The 18,055-nt window shown below is 59.4% G+C and overlaps 2 protein-coding genes across 4 annotated transcripts; one reads left to right on the top strand and one right to left on the bottom strand.

Annotated features, from left to right (window-relative positions):
* Positions 1-76: 76 nt before the first annotated feature.
* ENTPD8 (ectonucleoside triphosphate diphosphohydrolase 8) lies at positions 77-11,915 on the bottom strand. 2 transcript variants are annotated; one of them, XM_032708465.1, is made up of 11 exons: positions 11,814-11,915; positions 11,409-11,525; positions 6,308-6,439; positions 5,765-5,876; positions 4,620-4,776; positions 3,980-4,139; positions 3,243-3,473; positions 2,229-2,489; positions 1,719-1,829; positions 1,440-1,574; positions 77-564 (listed from the first exon to the last, which is right to left on the bottom strand). In XM_032708465.1, exons 2-11 carry the CDS (start codon positions 11,409-11,411, stop codon positions 373-375), a joined length of 1,494 nt encoding a protein of 497 aa, XP_032564356.1. In that variant the 5' UTR covers positions 11,412-11,525; positions 11,814-11,915; the 3' UTR covers positions 77-372. The 2 variants fall into 2 exon arrangements, with proteins under 2 accessions (XP_032564356.1, XP_032564357.1); XM_032708466.1 differs by lacking the exons at positions 11,409-11,525; positions 11,814-11,915 and adding an exon at positions 9,507-9,613.
* LOC116797157 (ectonucleoside triphosphate diphosphohydrolase 8-like) lies at positions 10,503-18,055 on the top strand. Of its 2 annotated transcripts, none has more exons than XM_032708463.1 (10): positions 10,503-10,635; positions 11,407-11,539; positions 12,159-12,270; positions 12,924-13,080; positions 13,560-13,719; positions 14,225-14,455; positions 15,209-15,469; positions 15,796-15,906; positions 16,190-16,327; positions 16,671-18,055. In XM_032708463.1, the coding sequence occupies exons 2-10, from the start codon at positions 11,414-11,416 to the stop codon at positions 16,878-16,880; spliced, it is 1,506 nt and encodes a 501-aa protein (XP_032564354.1). In that variant the 5' UTR covers positions 10,503-10,635; positions 11,407-11,413; the 3' UTR covers positions 16,881-18,055. The 2 variants fall into 2 exon arrangements, with proteins under 2 accessions (XP_032564354.1, XP_032564355.1); XM_032708464.1 differs by having other exon boundaries at positions 15,842-15,906; positions 16,671-16,786.

Below are 18,055 nucleotides of genomic sequence, written 5' to 3'. Positions count from 1 at the left end.
CCTCCCAGGGCTGTTGAGAGAGCAGCCCAGCAGGACTGGCAGCGCCAAGGAAACTGTGCTAGGCTGGGCAATGACATTCATATTTGAAAAACAAAACAGATTTTATTTCTAGTTCGAATTTATCTGGCTTCATCCAGCCACCAAGTCTCAGTCAGCTTTTGGCAGTCAGATTAAAGGAGTCTTTTCCTCTTGGACTTTCAGAGAGATCAAGACAACTTTGTAATCTTAGACATTCACAGAGATGACCCAGTCAGATCTGCAGAGCAATGGAGATGGGTCTAATGCCCTCATTCTTCTCCCCCTTCCACCTCTTCTGCACCACTTCCTTGCCTGGGTTAGTGGGCGGGATGCCTGGAGTCAGGAGGCTGGGAGCTACTTGGTCTTCCAGAAACACAGGAGGAAAGTGGCCACCAGGCCTGTCACAAGGGCCAGCACGATGAAGGAGACAGCCCCTGCCCACAGCCCGGGCTGGTGGCCCTTGACGAGTTCCAGAGGCTCCGCGGGGATCACGTTGGTGAAGTTCAGCATGAATCCCAGTGTCCAGCCAATGTCTGTGTGTGCTGCCTGCAGGGACAGAGCAGAGGGGACCACCCTAAAGTACCTGTCCCAGGCACCAGTAGCTTCGGTGCAGGGGACTGGCGGGCATCTCTCCCGGAGGCTGCCCCAGCTGCCATTGCACGGGTGGCCCTGCCCGTGGTGAACCTGATCCTGCCAGCAGCTTTCCTGTCCCCCCTTCCCCAGTTAAGGGACAGCTGAACATGGATGATGGCTCTGATCCAGCTGTGCCTCTGTGACCTGCACAGGATTTTGGATCTGAGCTATCCTCCTTCCCCATAATCCTCCTGATCTGGCCATAGTATTGTTAAGGTTGGAAAAGACCTTTAAGGTTATTGAGTCCAACCATTGACCCAGCATCACCACCACCACGTTCACCACTAAGCCATGACCCCAAGAGCTACATCACAAGTTTTTTTAACACTTCCAGGGATGGTGACTCCACCACTGCCCTGGGCAGCTGTGCTAATGCCTGACCACCCTTTCTGTGAAAAAAAAATTCCCAATATCTAACATCAGCCTCCCCTAGCACAACCTGAGGCTGTTTTCTCTCATCCTGGAAATATCGTGGCCTGGCCATACTCTGGTTCAAATGGGTCATCGGCCACCATCACCTCTGTGATGAGAACATCAGAGACCAAAGTGGGCAAATCCTGCTCTGCACTTCCCTGACCCCCTTAAAATGAGTTAAGTTCACACCAGAGAAAGTGAGAAAGGAGCGGGGTCAGAGATTTGAGAGCAGTAAGAAAGAATGAAGCTCTGCTGGGATCGCTGGGGAGGGGCCATGAAACAGACACATTTCTGGCACAGGAGACTCCAGGGATGCTGCTCTTGGACATGCCCAGGGCAAGGCTGAGGCTGCAGCTGCCCACAGGTGTGTTTACCTGCTGGCTGAAGTGGATGTTGCTCCAGGTGTGCTCATTGAACTTGAAGCCATCGAGCAGCAGCGTCAGGATGTAAATGGCTGCAGAGCAGTACGTGTGCAGGTACTTCTTGTCCTGCGGGAAGGTCCGCTCCAGCTGTGGGGCACAGGGCAACAGGGAATGAAACACATGCTCAGAAACACTCCCTAGCTCTGGGAACAGCGGCACATGTGTTCCCTGGGCACAGATTTGGGACAGGAAAAGCACAGGGCTCCTGGCTGCCCTGCACAATGCTCTCACCTCTGACCAGTTCCTCTTGCAGAAGGCCAGGATCGTGGCGTTGACATCATTCAGAGACTGCTGGCTGGTCAGGTTCAGGAAGTGGAAGGTGTAGTAGAACCCAGCAAAGGCCTGGGGGATAAGGGAAGCTGGTAAAAACCACATCTCCTTCCTCACCTGAAAAAAGACCCAGGGGCCCCTCTTGCCTATGGACAGAGTTCCATGTAATTCCCAGGTTTCTGCATCCAGCACCCACTTGATGGTTGACCAGAAAGTCTTGGAGATGGCTGACAAGCCGTGGAGCTGGTGCTCGCATTCTGAGCTAGCTCAGATTGCTTCCCTTGGACAAGGCCTTCCCATTTCCTTCAGGAGGCAAAAGCCATCTCCTGGTATAGGAGCAGAGGTTTGCAGATGGGACCAGCTCTGGGGTCGCCTCTGTCCCCACCCATTCCCACAACCGGTGGCAGAGGAGGCTCCCATTGCCTCTCTCTTCCCCCTTCCCCTCCACCCGCAGGGACGGAGGCTCCTTACAAAGAACTGTCCCCGCACGGGGGGCTGGTACACCCCGTTGAACCCGCACGGCCTCTGGGCCCCGCAGCTGAAGTTGAAGAGTTTCTGCACGGCCATGCTGCACCTGGCTGGGTCCCCTGTGCCCGTCACCGTCAGCACCTGCGCAGGGCTGGCTGTGCTGGGGGCACGCACACACGGGCTGTCGTAGAGCTCTGCCACGGTGACATTCTCCTGGTACCCCATGGGGTAGCAGGGGTGTGAGATCTGGGCAGTCACACTGTCCTGGAGAGAGAGGGAGCCATCAGTGGGGCTTGGCGTGGGATGCCAGGGAGACCCCACCCGCAGCCCAGCCCAAAAAGCAGCACCTAGACCCCAGGAGGATCTGAGGAGAAGCAGGATCCGTCCTGTGCACGACTAACCTGCCCACGGCTCTCCCTGTCCCCCCACCACTGAGCCGTGCCGGGGGGACAATGGCACTGCCACCCTCAGCAGAGGCACCTGCTCCCCAGGGCAGTGCTGGTGCTCTGCCCGCACGGAGAGCTTGGTGCTCTGGGCACTCGCTCCGTCCCCACCGCACCCTGCAGGCCCTGGCCCAGGGAAGACCAAGGATGGATCCCGACTCTGTGCTTCCCGAGCATCCCTGCATCCCAGGGCACTGAGCGCTCGGGCCCAGGGCAGGCAGGAGGACACTGCACAGTGCTGGAGCAGCGTGGGGACTGTGTTGGGAATCCTCTCGCGGGCATAAATTGAGCAAGGGGGAGAGAATATGGACAGGGAAAACCTACGGAGACAGCTGGGCTTGGGAAATGACAAAAAATGCTATTACACATCAAGATCTGGGGAGAAGGGAGCCCTGGTAGGGAACCACCCCCATCTTCCACCCAAAGGAAGGAATTGTTTGGTTCCATAGATAAAATCTCAAGCTCTCCCAGTTCCCTAACACTTTATCCACAGGCATGCCCAACGTTTCTGGGAGACACCTTTCGTGGCAGTGGAGGATGGCTGAGCACATCCTGAGGCCCCAGGCTGTGGTACCTGGTGCAGAGCTGCCAGCAGCATCTTCAGGGCCTGTGTCTTCCCATAGCACAGGTAGCTGTGGCTGTAGAGAGAGTAGTTGGTGCCGTACAGGCGGAAGAAGACCGAAGTGTTCCTGTCCTCCACGGGCACTCCAGGCTGGAAGGTTATTTGTGTCGAGGCACCTCCAAGGTCCAGAGCTCCCAGAACCTCGGTGTCCTCTGGATGTTCCCATTTCTCTGCAAAGGAAAACTGGCCCAAGAGACAGCACGTGTTAGTCTGAACGGGAGGGACTCCCAGTCCCATGGGTTTCCTCATGGCTTTTGGGGCTCAGAAGCCCCAGAGGGACCTTCCATGTCCTGTCTCCCTGTTTTACCCCCCCTGCCCACATCCTCCTCAACCCACAGAAACTTCCAGGGAGCTCTGAAGTCTGGCCCCTTGTTTCTGGGAACCAGAGACTTTGAGGAGGAAAAAAGGAACACTTTCGTCTGGAACCTGGTACCGCTGCACCCCTGTGGTACCAAAATCCACCCCTGTGTCAGCGGAGAGCACAGGGCTGGGCTGAGCTGGACACAAAGATTCTGTTCATCACATCACCGGGGTTGGATCTGCAGCCCACGACCACAGGTGAGATTTATGAGGGGACCAGTGCCCTAAAACTACATCCTTCTCTCCTCTGGAACAAAGAACCCTGGCTGTCACTCGGACAGCGATATTTTCAGCGCTCAGCCCTCCCCTCCCTCTCCCCCAGCTCACACCTTGACGAGTGTCTCCAGCAGGTAGTTGACGGTGATCCAGCCGAAGGAGCCCTCCTCTGTGCCCGTCAGGATCCGAGCTCCACGGAAGTCCACAGGGTACTCCCCAATCACCTTGGCCACCTCAGCAAAGACCTGCTCGGCCTTGGTGCCGTTCTGCTCCCTGACAGGGAAGGGATGAACACGGCTGGGGCAGGAGGCCTCAGCTGGGAGCTGTGGGAGTTGGGCTAGCAGCGAGAGGCTGCCGTGCCCTGCCAGGGAGCGAGGCTGCCCAGAGGCAGGCACATCCCCCAGCACTGCCCTGTCTGTGCTGGCTCCTGTGAGCCCCAAATCCCTCACCTGGGCCATCGGGAATCTCCCTACCAACGCTGCCTGCGGGCTCTGCCGCGGCACTGGGAAGGTCAGTGCCCGTCTGGCAGAGGGGCTCCATCCCCCTCTGGGGCTGCAGTGGGCCGGGGGTATCCCCTGGGCACAGCCAGCAGCTGTCCTGGACACCCCGTGGCACCGCAGGCAGGGATGCTCTGCCCACCCGCATGGCCTGCCCGGGCTGCACCCCCTGCCCCAGCCCGGCCCTGCCCTGGCTGCGATGCAGATGCAGGAGCGCGGGGGGGAAGGGGCGGGGGCGGCCCCGGCCCGGCGGTACCTCAGCAGCCGCATGCCGGCCGTGGCCCCCAGGTACGTGGGGGTCTCCCGCTGCTGCTCCACCGGCACGATCTTCAAGGCCTGGTCCAGGCAGGGCCTCAGGCTGGCACCAGCCCCCGCGGGGTCGTCTGCGTAGCTGGAGATGCCGGGTCCTGCCAGAAGGCACCAGTGATGGAGAGAGCCCAGCGCACCCCGGAGGGACAGCACAGCAGGGGATATGTCCACCCAGAAAGCTCCCAGGGGTTTTTGGCTGCATAGCCGGTCTAGTCCCACCCTTGCCAGGGGTGTCTCTGAAGTGGGTGCTCCGAGCTGGCCTGCCAGGAGGCAGGACCTGTGTTACAGCCCCACATCCCGTGGGAGCCACTGCAAGCGAGTTCCAGCTCTGGATGCTGAGCACGCGCTTAACCCCGGGTTGGTTGAACTGCTCAGACATGGCCAGCCAGTCCTGTGACAAACAGAGCCGTTCCCCATGTCCTTGAGGAAGGGGTAGGCTCTCCTGCCTGCTGCAATGGCATGCTGGACTGATACGAACAGAGAGGTGCCCTCTGTGTGCCTGAATTCCTATTTTCAGAGGCTGGAACTGGATCTGAGCACTCAGCATGGTCCTGCCGTGGGCAATGACAGGCTCCGGGGTGCAAATATCAGTATTTACCTTCCCAGGAGCTTTGCACACAACTACTGCCATTAGCCCATGCACTCTGTTACACTTTGCCCTCAGCCAGACCTTTGCTGTTAACCAGTAACTGCCACCACCACTGAGAGGGACAGGAGGTTGGGGTGAGCCCTGAACCCTCTCACTCCCTGCCCAGACACCTCTGCCCTGGCCTGGTGGCCTTTGCCAGCCCCAGCCCAGCTTCATCTACCATTTATCTGACTCCCACATCCCCCCTCTATCCTGGTCCTTTCCTCTGGAGACATTTGTCCTTGTGCCAAAGCCTGACAGCACCTTTGCAATAGGAATAAACACCCTTGTGGGTGTTTGAAAATGCCCAATAAATAAATATACCATTTACCATGCCTGATGTGAAACAGCTTTGGCATGTGGAACAGCCACCCTGGCAAGCACCTGAGCTGGGCAGCCACAGCATTCCCCAGGTGAGCTGGGCAGGGAGAGGGACAGGCACATCCCAGCACACTCACCGGACACGGTGCAAACATCCACCTGGGACACGATGCCGGTGCCATTCTCCTTGTCCGCGGGCCACCGGTAGGTGTAGAGGGACGTGTGTGTGGAGCCGGCATCAAACACCAGCCCGTACTGGGGGGACAGAGGGGACATGGGTGTCAGGGGGTGCAGACCAGCATCACCACCACCATCACCCACGCAGAGAGACTGAAGCTCCAGGAGAGCCAGCAGAGCTGCTGGTGAGCAGGGGGACCTCGAGTGGCCAAGCCAAGACTGTCACCAGGACAGAGAAATTCTGGTGACATTGCAGTCACCAGCTGTATTGGGGACAAGGATCCATCCCAAGCCCTTGGAGCAGGCAGTGCTTTGTGATGAAAAGGCTTTATGTGCTGTAGGGCCACTCACAGTGATCAAACTCAGCCAGACCCTCCCAGCCTGTGTGAGCTTTGCCCCACATCAGTGACAAACAGCACAGTCTGCCTGAAACCTGGGCAAAGTCTGATACCCAATGGGAGCCAGCACCCAAGGGAGAGCAGGTGGCTGGGCTCCTCCAAAGGACCCACCTTGGTGCTGGGGGGCAGAAACACATCCTTCACATTCACAATGCTCAGAATGAGGGCGATGATGCTGCAGACACAGGTGGTTGCCAGGAGACCTGCAACAGCCTTGGCTTTGGTGTCCATTCCTCCTCCAACCTGCAAGGAGAGCCCCAGCCCCCAGCTCACACCTCAGCATTTGCAAAGACAGTTTTGAAATGCAAATCCCATGGATGGATATGGGACCTGTCAAGATGGGCCTTTCCACTTCCCCAACAATGAAGCCATTCTGTGGTGCACAGCTGCTCTTATCATGGAATCATAAAATACATGTGTCAGAAGGAACCTTTAAAACCCATCTAGTCCAAACCCCCTGCCATGGGCAGGGACACCTTCCACTAGCCCAGGTTGCTCCAAGCCCCGTCCAACCTGGCCTTGGACACTTCCAGGGATGGGGCAGCCACAGCTTCTCTGGGCAACCTGTGCCAGGGCCTCCCCACCCTTATTGTAAATAAATCTTTTAGATTAAAACCATCACCCCTTGTCCTATCACTAGAGGCTCCTCTAAAAGGTTTATCCCTGTCTTTCTTATAAATACCCTTTAAGCACTGAAAAGCCACAATAAGCTCTCCCTGGAGCCTTCTCTTCTCCAGGCTGAAGACCCTCAGCTCTCTCAGCCTGTCTCCACAGCAGAGGTGCTCCAGCCCTCAGAGCATCTCCGTGGTCTCCTCTGGACCTGCTCCAATAGGGCTCTTGGCAGTCTCAAGGCTGGAACTCCCTATCCTTCTGAGTACTCCTTCCTCAGAGGATTTTCAGCACATTTTTTTCAGCCCTTCCTTCTCACTTGTAGCCCCTCAGATCCCTCTGTGCCTGGACCCCAGCCCTCTGTCCTGCTCAAACTGCTGGCTGAGTGGCAGGTCAGCATCTTCCTTCCCAGCAGGAGCACTGTGGGAAGCATGGCCGTATCTGGTTGGAGTCCCAGTCTGGAAGGAGGACCATGCCCTGCCAGGTTCCCAGTGTGGCCAGAGCTGCACATCTCCAGCACCCACACACTTGGGCCATCAGGTCACATCCACTGTCCAACAGGCCCAGCCTGTCCTTGAGAGGGTCCTCTCTGCTCTGGACAGGGAAACAGTATCTCCAGCCATGTGTCTCCTGCCTGGTCCAGCTTTTCTCCACTACTGCTTATGCTACAGCAGGTAAGACACACAGGGACAGTGCTGTGGTGATCCCCAAGCCTCTGCTGCAGCCCCAAGGGCAGGCAGGACGGCAGAGGCAGGCAGCTCCTGCAAATGTGGGCACACAGCCCGCAGCCAGGCTGGCACGGCCGCAGCAATGGCCCCTGGGGACAGGAGCAGGGCCTGCACCTCCCACTGGTCTGGCCAGAGCTCAGCTCCAGCAGAACCAGCCCCAAGACACCCATAAGAAGCTGCAGCAGAGAAGCAAAGCCAAAGTGGTTCTCTGTGACAGGCTCAGCACAGGGACAATGACACGTCCACATGCTCAGCACCCCACAGCTGGTCCGGATGGGCTTTTCTAAATGCACAGCTCTCCCTCCTGCCCTGCCCTGCCCATGCCATGAGCTGCACAGGCAGGATGCCTGCAGGGAGCCAGGCTTTCCTCTCTTCACACTCTGGCTGAACAGCGGATGTCCTGAGAGCCCTGGGCACAACCACACCAGTGCTTTGGGTGGAACCTGGAGCTGTCAGTCGGCTACACAATTCTCCTGTGAGCATATAAAACCTCTGATAAATATCCCTGTCTTTTTCCCAGGTCAGCAGAAAGGAAAGACCTTTGGCAAGCTCAAAGGAGATGCTGATTCCCGTTTTGGAGTCAGTATCTCCAATGATGAACAAGAGTGACCAATGTCCTGTGTGGCATGAGATGTACAACGATGAACAGCAGCCTCATGGGACATGGGACTACTGAAATCCCTTTTTGGACCTTATCCTACAGCCAGGAGCCCTTCCCTCTACAATAGCAATGGCCAGAAGAGATTATATGGAAGCAGCTGATGAACCCCTATCATAGAAACAGGGAAACATTAAGGTTGGAAAAGACCTCTTTGAGTCATCAAAGTCGTTATTGATTCAAAGTCATAGAGTCCAACCATTAACTCAGCCCCACCATGATCACCACTAAACCATCTGTCACATCTCCAGTCCTATCAGCCTTGCTAGAGTGTGCCCAGATATAACTGTGCTGTTGGGATGTGATTCATCTGCTCCAGGTAACAAACAAAGCAATGGCAAAAGTCCCCAGCCCAGCCCATATCCTGGAAAATTCTGTCCCAGGCACTGTGTGATGGAATTGGTGATAAACTGCATCATCTTGCACATGGGAGTGGTGGGAAATGGACTCCCCCTGCTCTGGTAGGGACTAATTCCCATTTTGACTGGGCAGCAGGCAACATCCAAAAGCAGCACAGAGCCAGCTCTCCCAGGGAGGAGAGCAGGGCATGGAGAGGGAGCCCAGCGAGAGGCGTATGAGAAGCTGATTGATCTGCCCAGCCTTTCCGTGGCACCCCGGGGCTGGCCAGCTCCAACACCTGCTCCCATCCCTGCAGGCTCAGTGAGCAGCAGGGATGGGAAGGTGGTGGCGACGCCTCCAGAGCTGCAGACGAGGCACGATGCTGTGCAGTGCCTGTCTACTTCCACGTGGGGAAAGCTCCCAGCTGTGCCCAGCACCTGGGCCAGGGCTGCACTTGATTACGTACGACAGAGGGCTTGACGAACACCCGTGGGACATCCCTCGTCTGCAGCGCCCCTCGTGCACAGGGAACAGGGCCTCAGCATTTGGGAGGGAAGGCTCAGAGACGCTGCTGGATCTAAACCTACTGTTGCTCAGGAAAACGAGGAGCTGACTTCCCCACCGGGCACGTTTCAGATTTGAAAGGCAAAAGGGCTCTGAAGGTTCTAAGAGGGCGGATGTGGACGCCGGGAGCATCTTTGCCAGGCAGAGCGGTCCCCTGCCTCCCGTCTCCCACCAGCGCTGGGGCTCGGCAGTGCCCTCCGTGCCCTGCCCGTGTCCTCTCCGTGCCCCTCTGCCCCCCGCACCTGGGCACCACGAGTGGCCTCCCCAGCCCTCTCCTCCTGTCCCTCTAGCCCACGGAGCATGTTTCCCCTCGCACCGGCCCCGCTGCTGCCCAAGGCCCGCTCCCAGCCCAGCTCCATCGCGGGGCACCAGCCCCCGGTCCCCACTCCCCCCGGCGCCTGCCCCGGCTCACCCCTCCGGCTCCGGCCGCCGCTCCGGCCCCGCCGCGCTCGTCCCGGAGTCCGCGCGCACCTGGAGCCGGGAGCCCGCTCCTGGGACAAAGGCTGCCCCGCCGGCGTGGCCCTCCCCTTGGCCTCGGACCAGCAACCTGCCCAGGAGAGCGCTTGTCCGGGAGGCAGCGGGGCTGGGGCTGGAGAGCCGGGGTGGAAATCGCATCCGGGGTTAACCACTTCGCTGCCGGAGGAGCGGGACAGCCCGGAGCGCTCAGCCCGGGCGGGGCTGCGCTGCCCGCGGGGGATCAGATCCCCAGGGAGCCCCTGGCTCCGGAGAGTCTGTCCCCTGGCCCCGTGACGGGGCAGAATCTGAGCTCCGGGAGCCCCACAGACATCCCTGCCCAGCCCTGCTGCACACACTGCGAGGGGCAGTGCCTGTCCTGTCACCCTGCTGTCACCTGGCTCTGCTGGACTTCCACTGCTCCGCTGCAGGCAGAGCCAGACTGACAGCGGAGCCCGGGACAAAAATAGTAGGGACCTGTCAAGTGAAGAGCTGTCCCCAGAGCCATCCACGTGGGATCCATCCCCACAGGCAGGGGCCAAACCGTCCCCACGGCCAGGGGGCCACCCCAATGGCCAGGGTCCTGTCTGTCCCCATGGCTTTGGGGTAGTGCAGGCAGAGGGCAGGCAGGGCACAGGCATAGGTGCAGGCAGAGGTACAGGAGCATGGTGTAAGCAGGGAGCAGGCAAGGAACAGGAAGAGGTCCAGGCAGGGTGCATACAGAGGTACAGGCAGGGTGTAGGCAGAAGTCTAGGCAGGGTGCAGGCAGAGATCCAGTCAGGGTGCAGGCAGAGGTCCAGGCAGAGGTCCAAGCAGAGGTCCAGGCAGAAGTACAGGCAGGGTGCAGACAGAAGTACAGGCAGGGTGCAGGCAGGCCGGGTGCCCGGTGCAGGCAGCCGCAGCCCCGAACTCGCCGCTCTCTCCGCCCGCGGCAGCGCCCAGAGCCCGCCCCGGCCGGGGCCGGACCCGGACATCCGAGAGCGGCTCAGCTCCACTTTCGCTTCCCCGCAGGGTCCGGGAGCCGGCGGGCAACGGGCTGTGACCCCATTGCCCCCCACGCCCGCGGACCGAGGGGGCTCCCGGAACAGGTACGGGGGCGGCCGGGACCGCGGCAGGAGCGAACTTCGCCCCTGCCCCTGCCCGGCGGGTAGGGGCCAGACGAGTTCACGGTCTCCCCACCAGTCCGCCTCGTGTCCCAGGGGTCACTCAGGTCACTCAGGGGGTGGGGGATCCCGAGCTGCTGGCAGAAGGGGACCCCAGGAAGGGCTCGAGGTTCGAGGCAGGGGCAAGCGGGTTTGGACTGCCCTGGCAAAGTCCCTCCCTCTCCGCACACCCTCCCAAAGACCATCCCTCCCGCAGACCCTCCCAAAGACCAAAGACTATAGACCATCCATTCCCACAGACCCTCCCAAAGATCCTCCCTCCCGCAGACCCTCCCAGAGACGATCCCGGCCCACAGACCCTCCTCCCAAAGACCATTCCACCCTGCAAACCCTCCGCCCAAAGACCCTCCCTCCCCACAGACCCTACACCTAAAGACCCTCCCTCCCCGCAGACCCTCCTCCCAAAGCCATCCCTGCCCACAGTCCCTCCCTGTAGACCCTCCTCCTAAAGACTCCGCCTCCTTGCAAACCGTCCCCCCCCCCCCCATTTGGGGGGCCATCCCCCCAAATGATCCCTCCCAGATCTAGCTCTCCTCAACGACCCCCCGAAATCCATCGCTTCCCACAGACCCTCCCAAAGACCATCCCTCCCCAGTGAGCCTCCTAAAGATCATCCCTCCCCAGAGACCCTCCCAAAGGCCGTCCCTCCCCCCAGATCCTCCCGAAGACCCTCCCAAAGACCCTCCTTCCCCACAGACCATCGATGCCGACGCGCCTGCTCAGGGCGGTGGGCTGGAGCTCGGCGGCCCTGCTCGGAGTGCTGGGGGTGGCCGTCTTCCTCCTGGTCCTGACCCCGGCAAAGGATGCTGCCCTTCCTATGAGGAACAAAGTAGGTGCCCAGTGGGACCTGGGGGAGGCTGGGAGTGACTACCAGCCCCTTTCCACCTCTCATTCTTCCATCAGCTCTGCCTTCCTCTCCACTTGCAAGTGTAACTAGCTGTAACTAGCCCAGCTTTTCAGGGCTTAACCTCATCGAGGTGGGCACTGGGCTGATCAATCACCCCCAAACTGTGGTACTGGCTCCTTGCTAAGGATGTGAAAGAGAAGCACAGCCCTCTCCCTGTGACTGCACTCTTTTCCCTGCTTTCAGACGTTCAGTTCACCTGTTGGGTTTACACCTCTCTCCCCTGCTACTTTCTGCTGCCAGTCTGCTAAAAAAGGTCAGGTTTTGTGAGATTTGCCAAAGGTCCAGGAGCAGCCTGAGCCCTCTGGGACATGCCCAAATGCCTCTCTGCCCTGCGAATCCCCCAGCTGACCTGCATGTCCTTCCTTCCTGAGCCGTAACTCGCTGGAATGGCAAAACCGGGGCTGTTAGAGGTGGAGCAGGGCTGCTGTAGGGAGGCTGGACGTGCAAACCTCCGCTGCTCACATTCAGCTCTCAGAAACCCCCATGACACTTGGTGCAGCCCCGGGAGAGATGTGACCCCATGTCCCCTCTGTCCCCCCAGTACGGGCTGGTGTTTGATGCCGGCTCCACACACACGTCCCTCTACACCTACCGGTGGCCCGCGGACAAGGAGAATGGCACCGGCATCGTGTCCCAGGTGGATGTTTGCACCGTGTCCGGTGAGTGTGCTGGGATGTGCCTGTCCCTGTCTCAGCCTCCTGGATTGTTGGCACAGACTCTCACAGCATCCTTGCTGATCCAAATCTTTCAGCCTGCTCTGGGCTGAAGGGAGATGACCTGGTAAAGAACCACAGGAAAGTGTTAGGGGCTGGTCAGCACCTGAGGGAGCCCTACAGTAATTGGGGGATGCAGAGGTGGGTGAAGAATTTGGCCCCCAGTTAGGACAGATCCTGCAGCCAGTCCTGTCCAGTTGTGCATCACTTCACAGCTTGGGATGCTGGATGTGCAATTTGCTCCTTTTCCCAAGCCTCTGCTTCCTTCATTCTTCTTCCCACGACATCTGTTCACACCTTCTTTCATAATGTACACCCCCACGTGCCCACGAGGCCTCCCAAAAGCCCTGCATAAGTCCCTGAGCAATCCAGTGGCTTGGCTTGTTTATCGTACGTGGTTCCTGACTCCTCCTTGGGTCAGCAGTTTGTATTTTCGTATCTGTACAGCACCAACCACAGGATTTTGGGTGTGACATCTGGGTATTGCTGAGGAAGTCCAGTAGAGCTCCCTGGGTCTGGGAAATGAGTGGACATATCCCCTGCTGTGCTGTCCCTCTGGGGTGCGCTGGGCTCTCTCCATCACTGGTGCCTTCTGGCAGGACCCGGCATCTCCAGCTACGCAGACGACCCCGCGGGGGCTGGTGCCAGCCTGAGGCCCTGCCTGGACCAGGCCTTGAAGATCGTGCCGGTGGAGCAGCAGCGGGAGACCCCCACGTACCTGGGGGCCACGGCCGGCATGCGGCTGCTGAGGTACCGCCGGGCCGGGGCCGCCCCCGCCCCTTCCCCCCGTGCTCCTGCATCTGCATCGCAGCCAGGGCAGGGCCGGGCTGGGGCAGGGGGTGCAGCCCGGGCAGGCCATGCGGGTGGGCAGAGCATCCCTGCCTGCGGTGCCACGGGGTGTCCAGGACAGCTGCTGGCCGTGCCCAGGGGATACCCCCGGCCCACTGCAGCCCCAGAGGGGGATGAAGCCCCTCTGCCAGACGGGCACTGACCTTCCCAGTGCCGCGGCAGAGCCCGCAGGCAGCGTTGGTAGGGAGATTCCCGATGGCCCAGGTGAGGGATTTGGGGCTCACAGGAGCCAGCACAGACAGGGCAGTGCTGGGGGATGTGCCTGCCTCTGGGCAGCCTCGCTCCCTGGCAGGGCACGGCAGCCTCTCGCTGCTAGCCCAGCTCCCACAGCTCCCAGCTGAGGCCTCCTGCCCCAGCCGTGTTCATCCCTTCCCTGTCAGGGAGCAGAACGGCACCAAGGCCGAGCAGGTCTTTGCTGAGGTGGCCAAGGTGATTGGGGAGTACCCTGTGGACTTCCGTGGAGCTCGGATCCTGACGGGCACAGAGGAGGGCTCCTTCGGCTGGATCACCGTCAACTACCTGCTGGAGACACTCGTCAAGGTGTGAGCTGGGGGAGAGGGAGGGGAGGGCTGAGCGCTGAAAATATCGCTGTCCGAGTGACAGCCAGGGTTCTTTGTTCCAGAGGAGAGAGGGATGTAGTTTTAGGGCACTGGTCCCCTCATAAATCTCACCTGTGGTCGTGGGCTGCAGATCCAACCCCGGTGATGTGATGAACAGAATCTTTGTGTCCAGCTCAGCCCAGCCCTGTGCTCTCCGCTGACACAGGGGTGGATTTTGGTACCACAGGGGTGCAGCGGTACCAGGTTCCAGACGAAAGTGTTCCTTTTTTCCTCCTCAAAGTCTCTGGTTCCCAGAAACAAGGGGCCAGACTTCAGAGCTCCCTGGAAGTTTCTGTGGGTTGAGGAGGATGTGGGCAGGGGGGGTAAAACAGGGAGACAGGACATGGAAGGTCCCTCTGGGGCTTCTGAGCCCCAAAAGCCATGAGGAAACCCATGGGACTGGGAGTCCCTCCGTTCAGACTAACACGTGCTGTCTCTTGGGCCAGTTTTCCTTTGCAGAGAAATGGGAACATCCAGAGGACACCGAGGTTCTGGGAGCTCTGGACCTTGGAGGTGCCTCGACACAAATAACCTTCCAGCCTGGAGTGCCCGTGGAGGACAGGAACACTTCGGTCTTCTTCCGCCTGTACGGCACCAACTACTCTCTCTACAGCCACAGCTACCTGTGCTATGGGAAGACACAGGCCCTGAAGATGCTGCTGGCAGCTCTGCACCAGGTACCACAGCCTGGGGCCTCAGGATGTGCTCAGCCATCCTCCACTGCCACGAAAGGTGTCTCCCAGAAACGTTGGGCATGCCTGTGGATAAAGTGTTAGGGAACTGGGAGAGCTTGAGATTTTATCTATGGAACCAAACAATTCCTTCCTTTGGGTGGAAGATGGGGGTGGTTCCCTACCAGGGCTCCCTTCTCCCCAGATCTTGATGTGTAATAGCATTTTTTGTCATTTCCCAAGCCCAGCTGTCTCCGTAGGTTTTCCCTGTCCATATTCTCTCCCCCTTGCTCAATTTATGCCCGCGAGAGGATTCCCAACACAGTCCCCACGCTGCTCCAGCACTGTGCAGTGTCCTCCTGCCTGCCCTGGGCCCGAGCGCTCAGTGCCCTGGGATGCAGGGATGCTCGGGAAGCACAGAGTCGGGATCCATCCTTGGTCTTCCCTGGGCCAGGGCCTGCAGGGTGCGGTGGGGACGGAGCGAGTGCCCAGAGCACCAAGCTCTCCGTGCGGGCAGAGCACCAGCACTGCCCTGGGGAGCAGGTGCCTCTGCTGAGGGTGGCAGTGCCATTGTCCCCCCGGCACGGCTCAGTGGTGGGGGGACAGGGAGAGCCGTGGGCAGGTTAGTCGTGCACAGGACGGATCCTGCTTCTCCTCAGATCCTCCTGGGGTCTAGGTGCTGCTTTTTGGGCTGGGCTGCGGGTGGGGTCTCCCTGGCATCCCACGCCAAGCCCCACTGATGGCTCCCTCTCTCTCCAGGACAGTGTGACTGCCCAGATCTCACACCCCTGCTACCCCATGGGGTACCAGGAGAATGTCACCGTGGCAGAGCTCTACGACAGCCCGTGTGTGCGTGCCCCCAGCACAGCCAGCCCTGCGCAGGTGCTGACGGTGACGGGCACAGGGGACCCAGCCAGGTGCAGCATGGCCGTGCAGAAACTCTTCAACTTCAGCTGCGGGGCCCAGAGGCCGTGCGGGTTCAACGGGGTGTACCAGCCCCCCGTGCGGGGACAGTTCTTTGTAAGGAGCCTCCGTCCCTGTGGGTGGAGGGGGAGTTGGGTTTTGGGCCACAACCCCAGGAAAACCTCTCTAGGAAAGTCTGGATGGTGCCAGTCCTGGGAGCTGGGATGTCCCTGACGCATGGAGACATGCAGGATGCTCACCCATGTGCCAGGGAGCTCCAGAGCTCTGTGGTCCCAGCTGTAATCCCTGTTGTCGTGGGGAACATTCCCAGCTCCCTCCCAGCCACTCAGCTGCCTCATAGGGACCCCTCTGGAGGGGGCTGAGGAGTGTCAGTGGCTCAGGTGCTTCACCAGCCTGTCACCTTTGGTCTCAAACACCTACAGGCCTTTTCTGGGTTTTATCACGCCTTTCTCTTGCTGAACCTGACGGGAGGGCAGTCCCTGGCCTCGGTCAATGCCACCATCAGGCAGTTCTGCGCCAGGACCTGGGACAAGGTGAGATCATGCCCAGGATGTGCCACACCCTGCCCACATTTCTTCTGGGTGCTGGGCAGCCTGAAAGCTCATCCACAGTGAGCTGGGGACAGCTGGAGAGGGCTGGGAGGAGCACAAAGGTCTCTGAACCTGGAGAGAGATGGGAGAGCAGCCTGTAGCCTCCCAGGTCCTCCTTGCTCTCCCGGTCTTTGCTCCCAGCTGCACTGAGGGGCTGTTCCCCAGCGTGGGCACACCGAGCACTGCTCCCTGCTGGTAGCCCACCCCTGTTCTCCCACCTCTGCAGGTGCAGAAGTTGTTCCCCACAACAAGCAGGACCCACCTCCGTGACGCCTGCGGAGTCAACTCCTACATCCTCACCCTTCTCCTGCAGGGCTACAAATTCAACCAGAAAACATGGCTTAACATCCACTTCATCCGACAGGTAGGAGAGTGCCTGGCAGCCTCCAGCTTCCACACTTTGGGCCATGAAATGGCTCGTGCTTACCCTGCTGCTGCCCCTGCCCTGACTGGGGACAAGGGATGCCGGGTCAGCACAGCCCCACTGCCCATACCCAGAGCTATATCAGGCACCTGCTAGTACATCTGGCCTGGCCCCTTATGCTCTCCCCCAGTTTATCTCACTAACGGGGCAGCCCAAGGTGGGTACAGATACAGTGGCTGTGGAGCAGGACCTGGGGGTACAGCAGCAGAGGTCTTCTCTACATCTCCAGCTTGCCTGGTACTTTGCAGCCTTTCACATTCCTCTTCCTCCTCTGTCTGCACAGGTAGCTGACGTAGATGTAGGCTGGACTCTGGGCTACATGCTCAATCTCACCAACATGATTCCCTCGGAGCCTCCTCCAGGAGTCATAGTACTCCAGAGAAAGAGCTGGATAGCAGTCACAGTTTTACTGGCCATCATGCTCATCCTCACCTTCTGCCTGCTCACAGTCATGTGCCTCCAGAGGAATTCCTCTGGCTATGAACGTCTCTAGCGCTGGCTCTGGAGGCTGCTGAGGCCACCAAGTTCCACTGCCACACCTGTGCAAGGAGCTGCTCCCCAGGGAATCACCCCTTTGTGCCCTGGGGCCATGGATATGTTGTGGGGGGCCCTGAGCCCTGGCCTGGTGAGCTGGAACTGGCACATGCTGTAAGACATCCTCCCCGTAGCTGTGTGCTCTCTGGTTTTCCTTTCCCCGCCATGCTGGTTGGAGATGCTCCAGGAGGGAGGGTATGGCTATGTGGAGCAGGGGCTCAGCACTGTGGCATGGGGACCACAGTGATGTGGGGTGGCTCGAGATTGGGGGGCAGGGAGGAGAGAAGGAGGGTCTGGCAGCAGTGGGGCCATCACAGGGCTGGTTACAGCCCCCAGGAGATACCCCGTGTGGGGCAGACGTGTCCTGCCCCATCCCAGGGCGAGGGTCTGCCTGCGGCCGGTGCCAGCCTGAGGGGCCGTGGCTCTGGGGGGACACTGGCCTGGACTCTGCCCAGGTCTGGGAAACCCCATGAGGTGGGGGATGGCACAGCCCTCTGCTCTCCTGTACCAGGTTACTCCCCGGTCCAGATGCACCCTGTGCCCTGTGCCTGGCACACAGCCACACTCATCCTCCCTTTCCAGCACAGGGTGATTTGGGAAGGCTGCTGGGACATGTCAGGGGCAGCTACCGGGGCCCCCCTTACATTTCTGGGGAGTCCCACTGACAGCCAGTGATGAGTGAGGTGACACACCCTCCTCTCAGAAGAAAAAGGCCTGTCTTTGTGCCCTGCCGGTCCTCTCCAAGGTCCGGCAGACACCTCAGTGTCTCCAGGGTTGCTTCCCACAGACTAGAGCAGTGTTACCTCTCCCCTGAGTTCCCAGCATCATCACCTGCCTTTACCTGGAAGATGGAAGCAATAAAATCATAACAGTTTGGGAGCAAAGGAATAGACATTTTCCCATGTGCTACCTTTTATGATCTTTATGTGGGTCACAAGAGCTGTGAGGTGTCCGACACTCCACAGGGACACCAAAGGTCAGCGCCTTGCTGTGGGAATGCAAACAACAACATGAGTCATCCACGGGGCAGATAAAAACAAGCAGAACCAAAGGCAAAGGCAGGGGCACAGAGTGCTGGTTTAAAGGTAAACCGGCAGGGGGAATGAACCCAACTCAAAAGAGATTATAAATCAG

The sequence above is a fragment of the Chiroxiphia lanceolata genome, chromosome 21 (assembly GCF_009829145.1).
Source record: "Chiroxiphia lanceolata isolate bChiLan1 chromosome 21, bChiLan1.pri, whole genome shotgun sequence".
In the NCBI taxonomy this organism is placed as follows: Eukaryota; Metazoa; Chordata; class Aves; order Passeriformes; family Pipridae; genus Chiroxiphia; species Chiroxiphia lanceolata.
The sequence above is the reverse complement of the archived record's forward strand: the minus strand, read 5'-3'. Positions and strand labels throughout refer to the sequence as shown.

Coding starts and splice junctions, on each gene's coding strand:
- ENTPD8 (XM_032708465.1), bottom strand. Junction 5,877..6,307: donor TTCTGCCCCCCAGCACCAAG/GTGGGTCCTTTG, acceptor CTGTCCCCCCAG/TACGGGCTGGTGTTTGATGC. Junction 565..1,439: donor ACATCCACTTCAGCCAGCAG/GTAAACACACCT, acceptor CTGTCCCTGCAG/GCAGCACACACAGACATTGG.
- LOC116797157 (XM_032708463.1), top strand. CDS start 11,414: ATGCCGACGCGCCTGCTCAGGGCGGTGGGCTGGAGCTCGGCGGCCCTG. Junction 11,540..12,158: donor CCCTTCCTATGAGGAACAAA/GTAGGTGCCCAG, acceptor CTGTCCCCCCAG/TACGGGCTGGTGTTTGATGC. Junction 14,456..15,208: donor TGCTGGCAGCTCTGCACCAG/GTACCACAGCCT, acceptor CTCTCTCTCCAG/GACAGTGTGACTGCCCAGAT.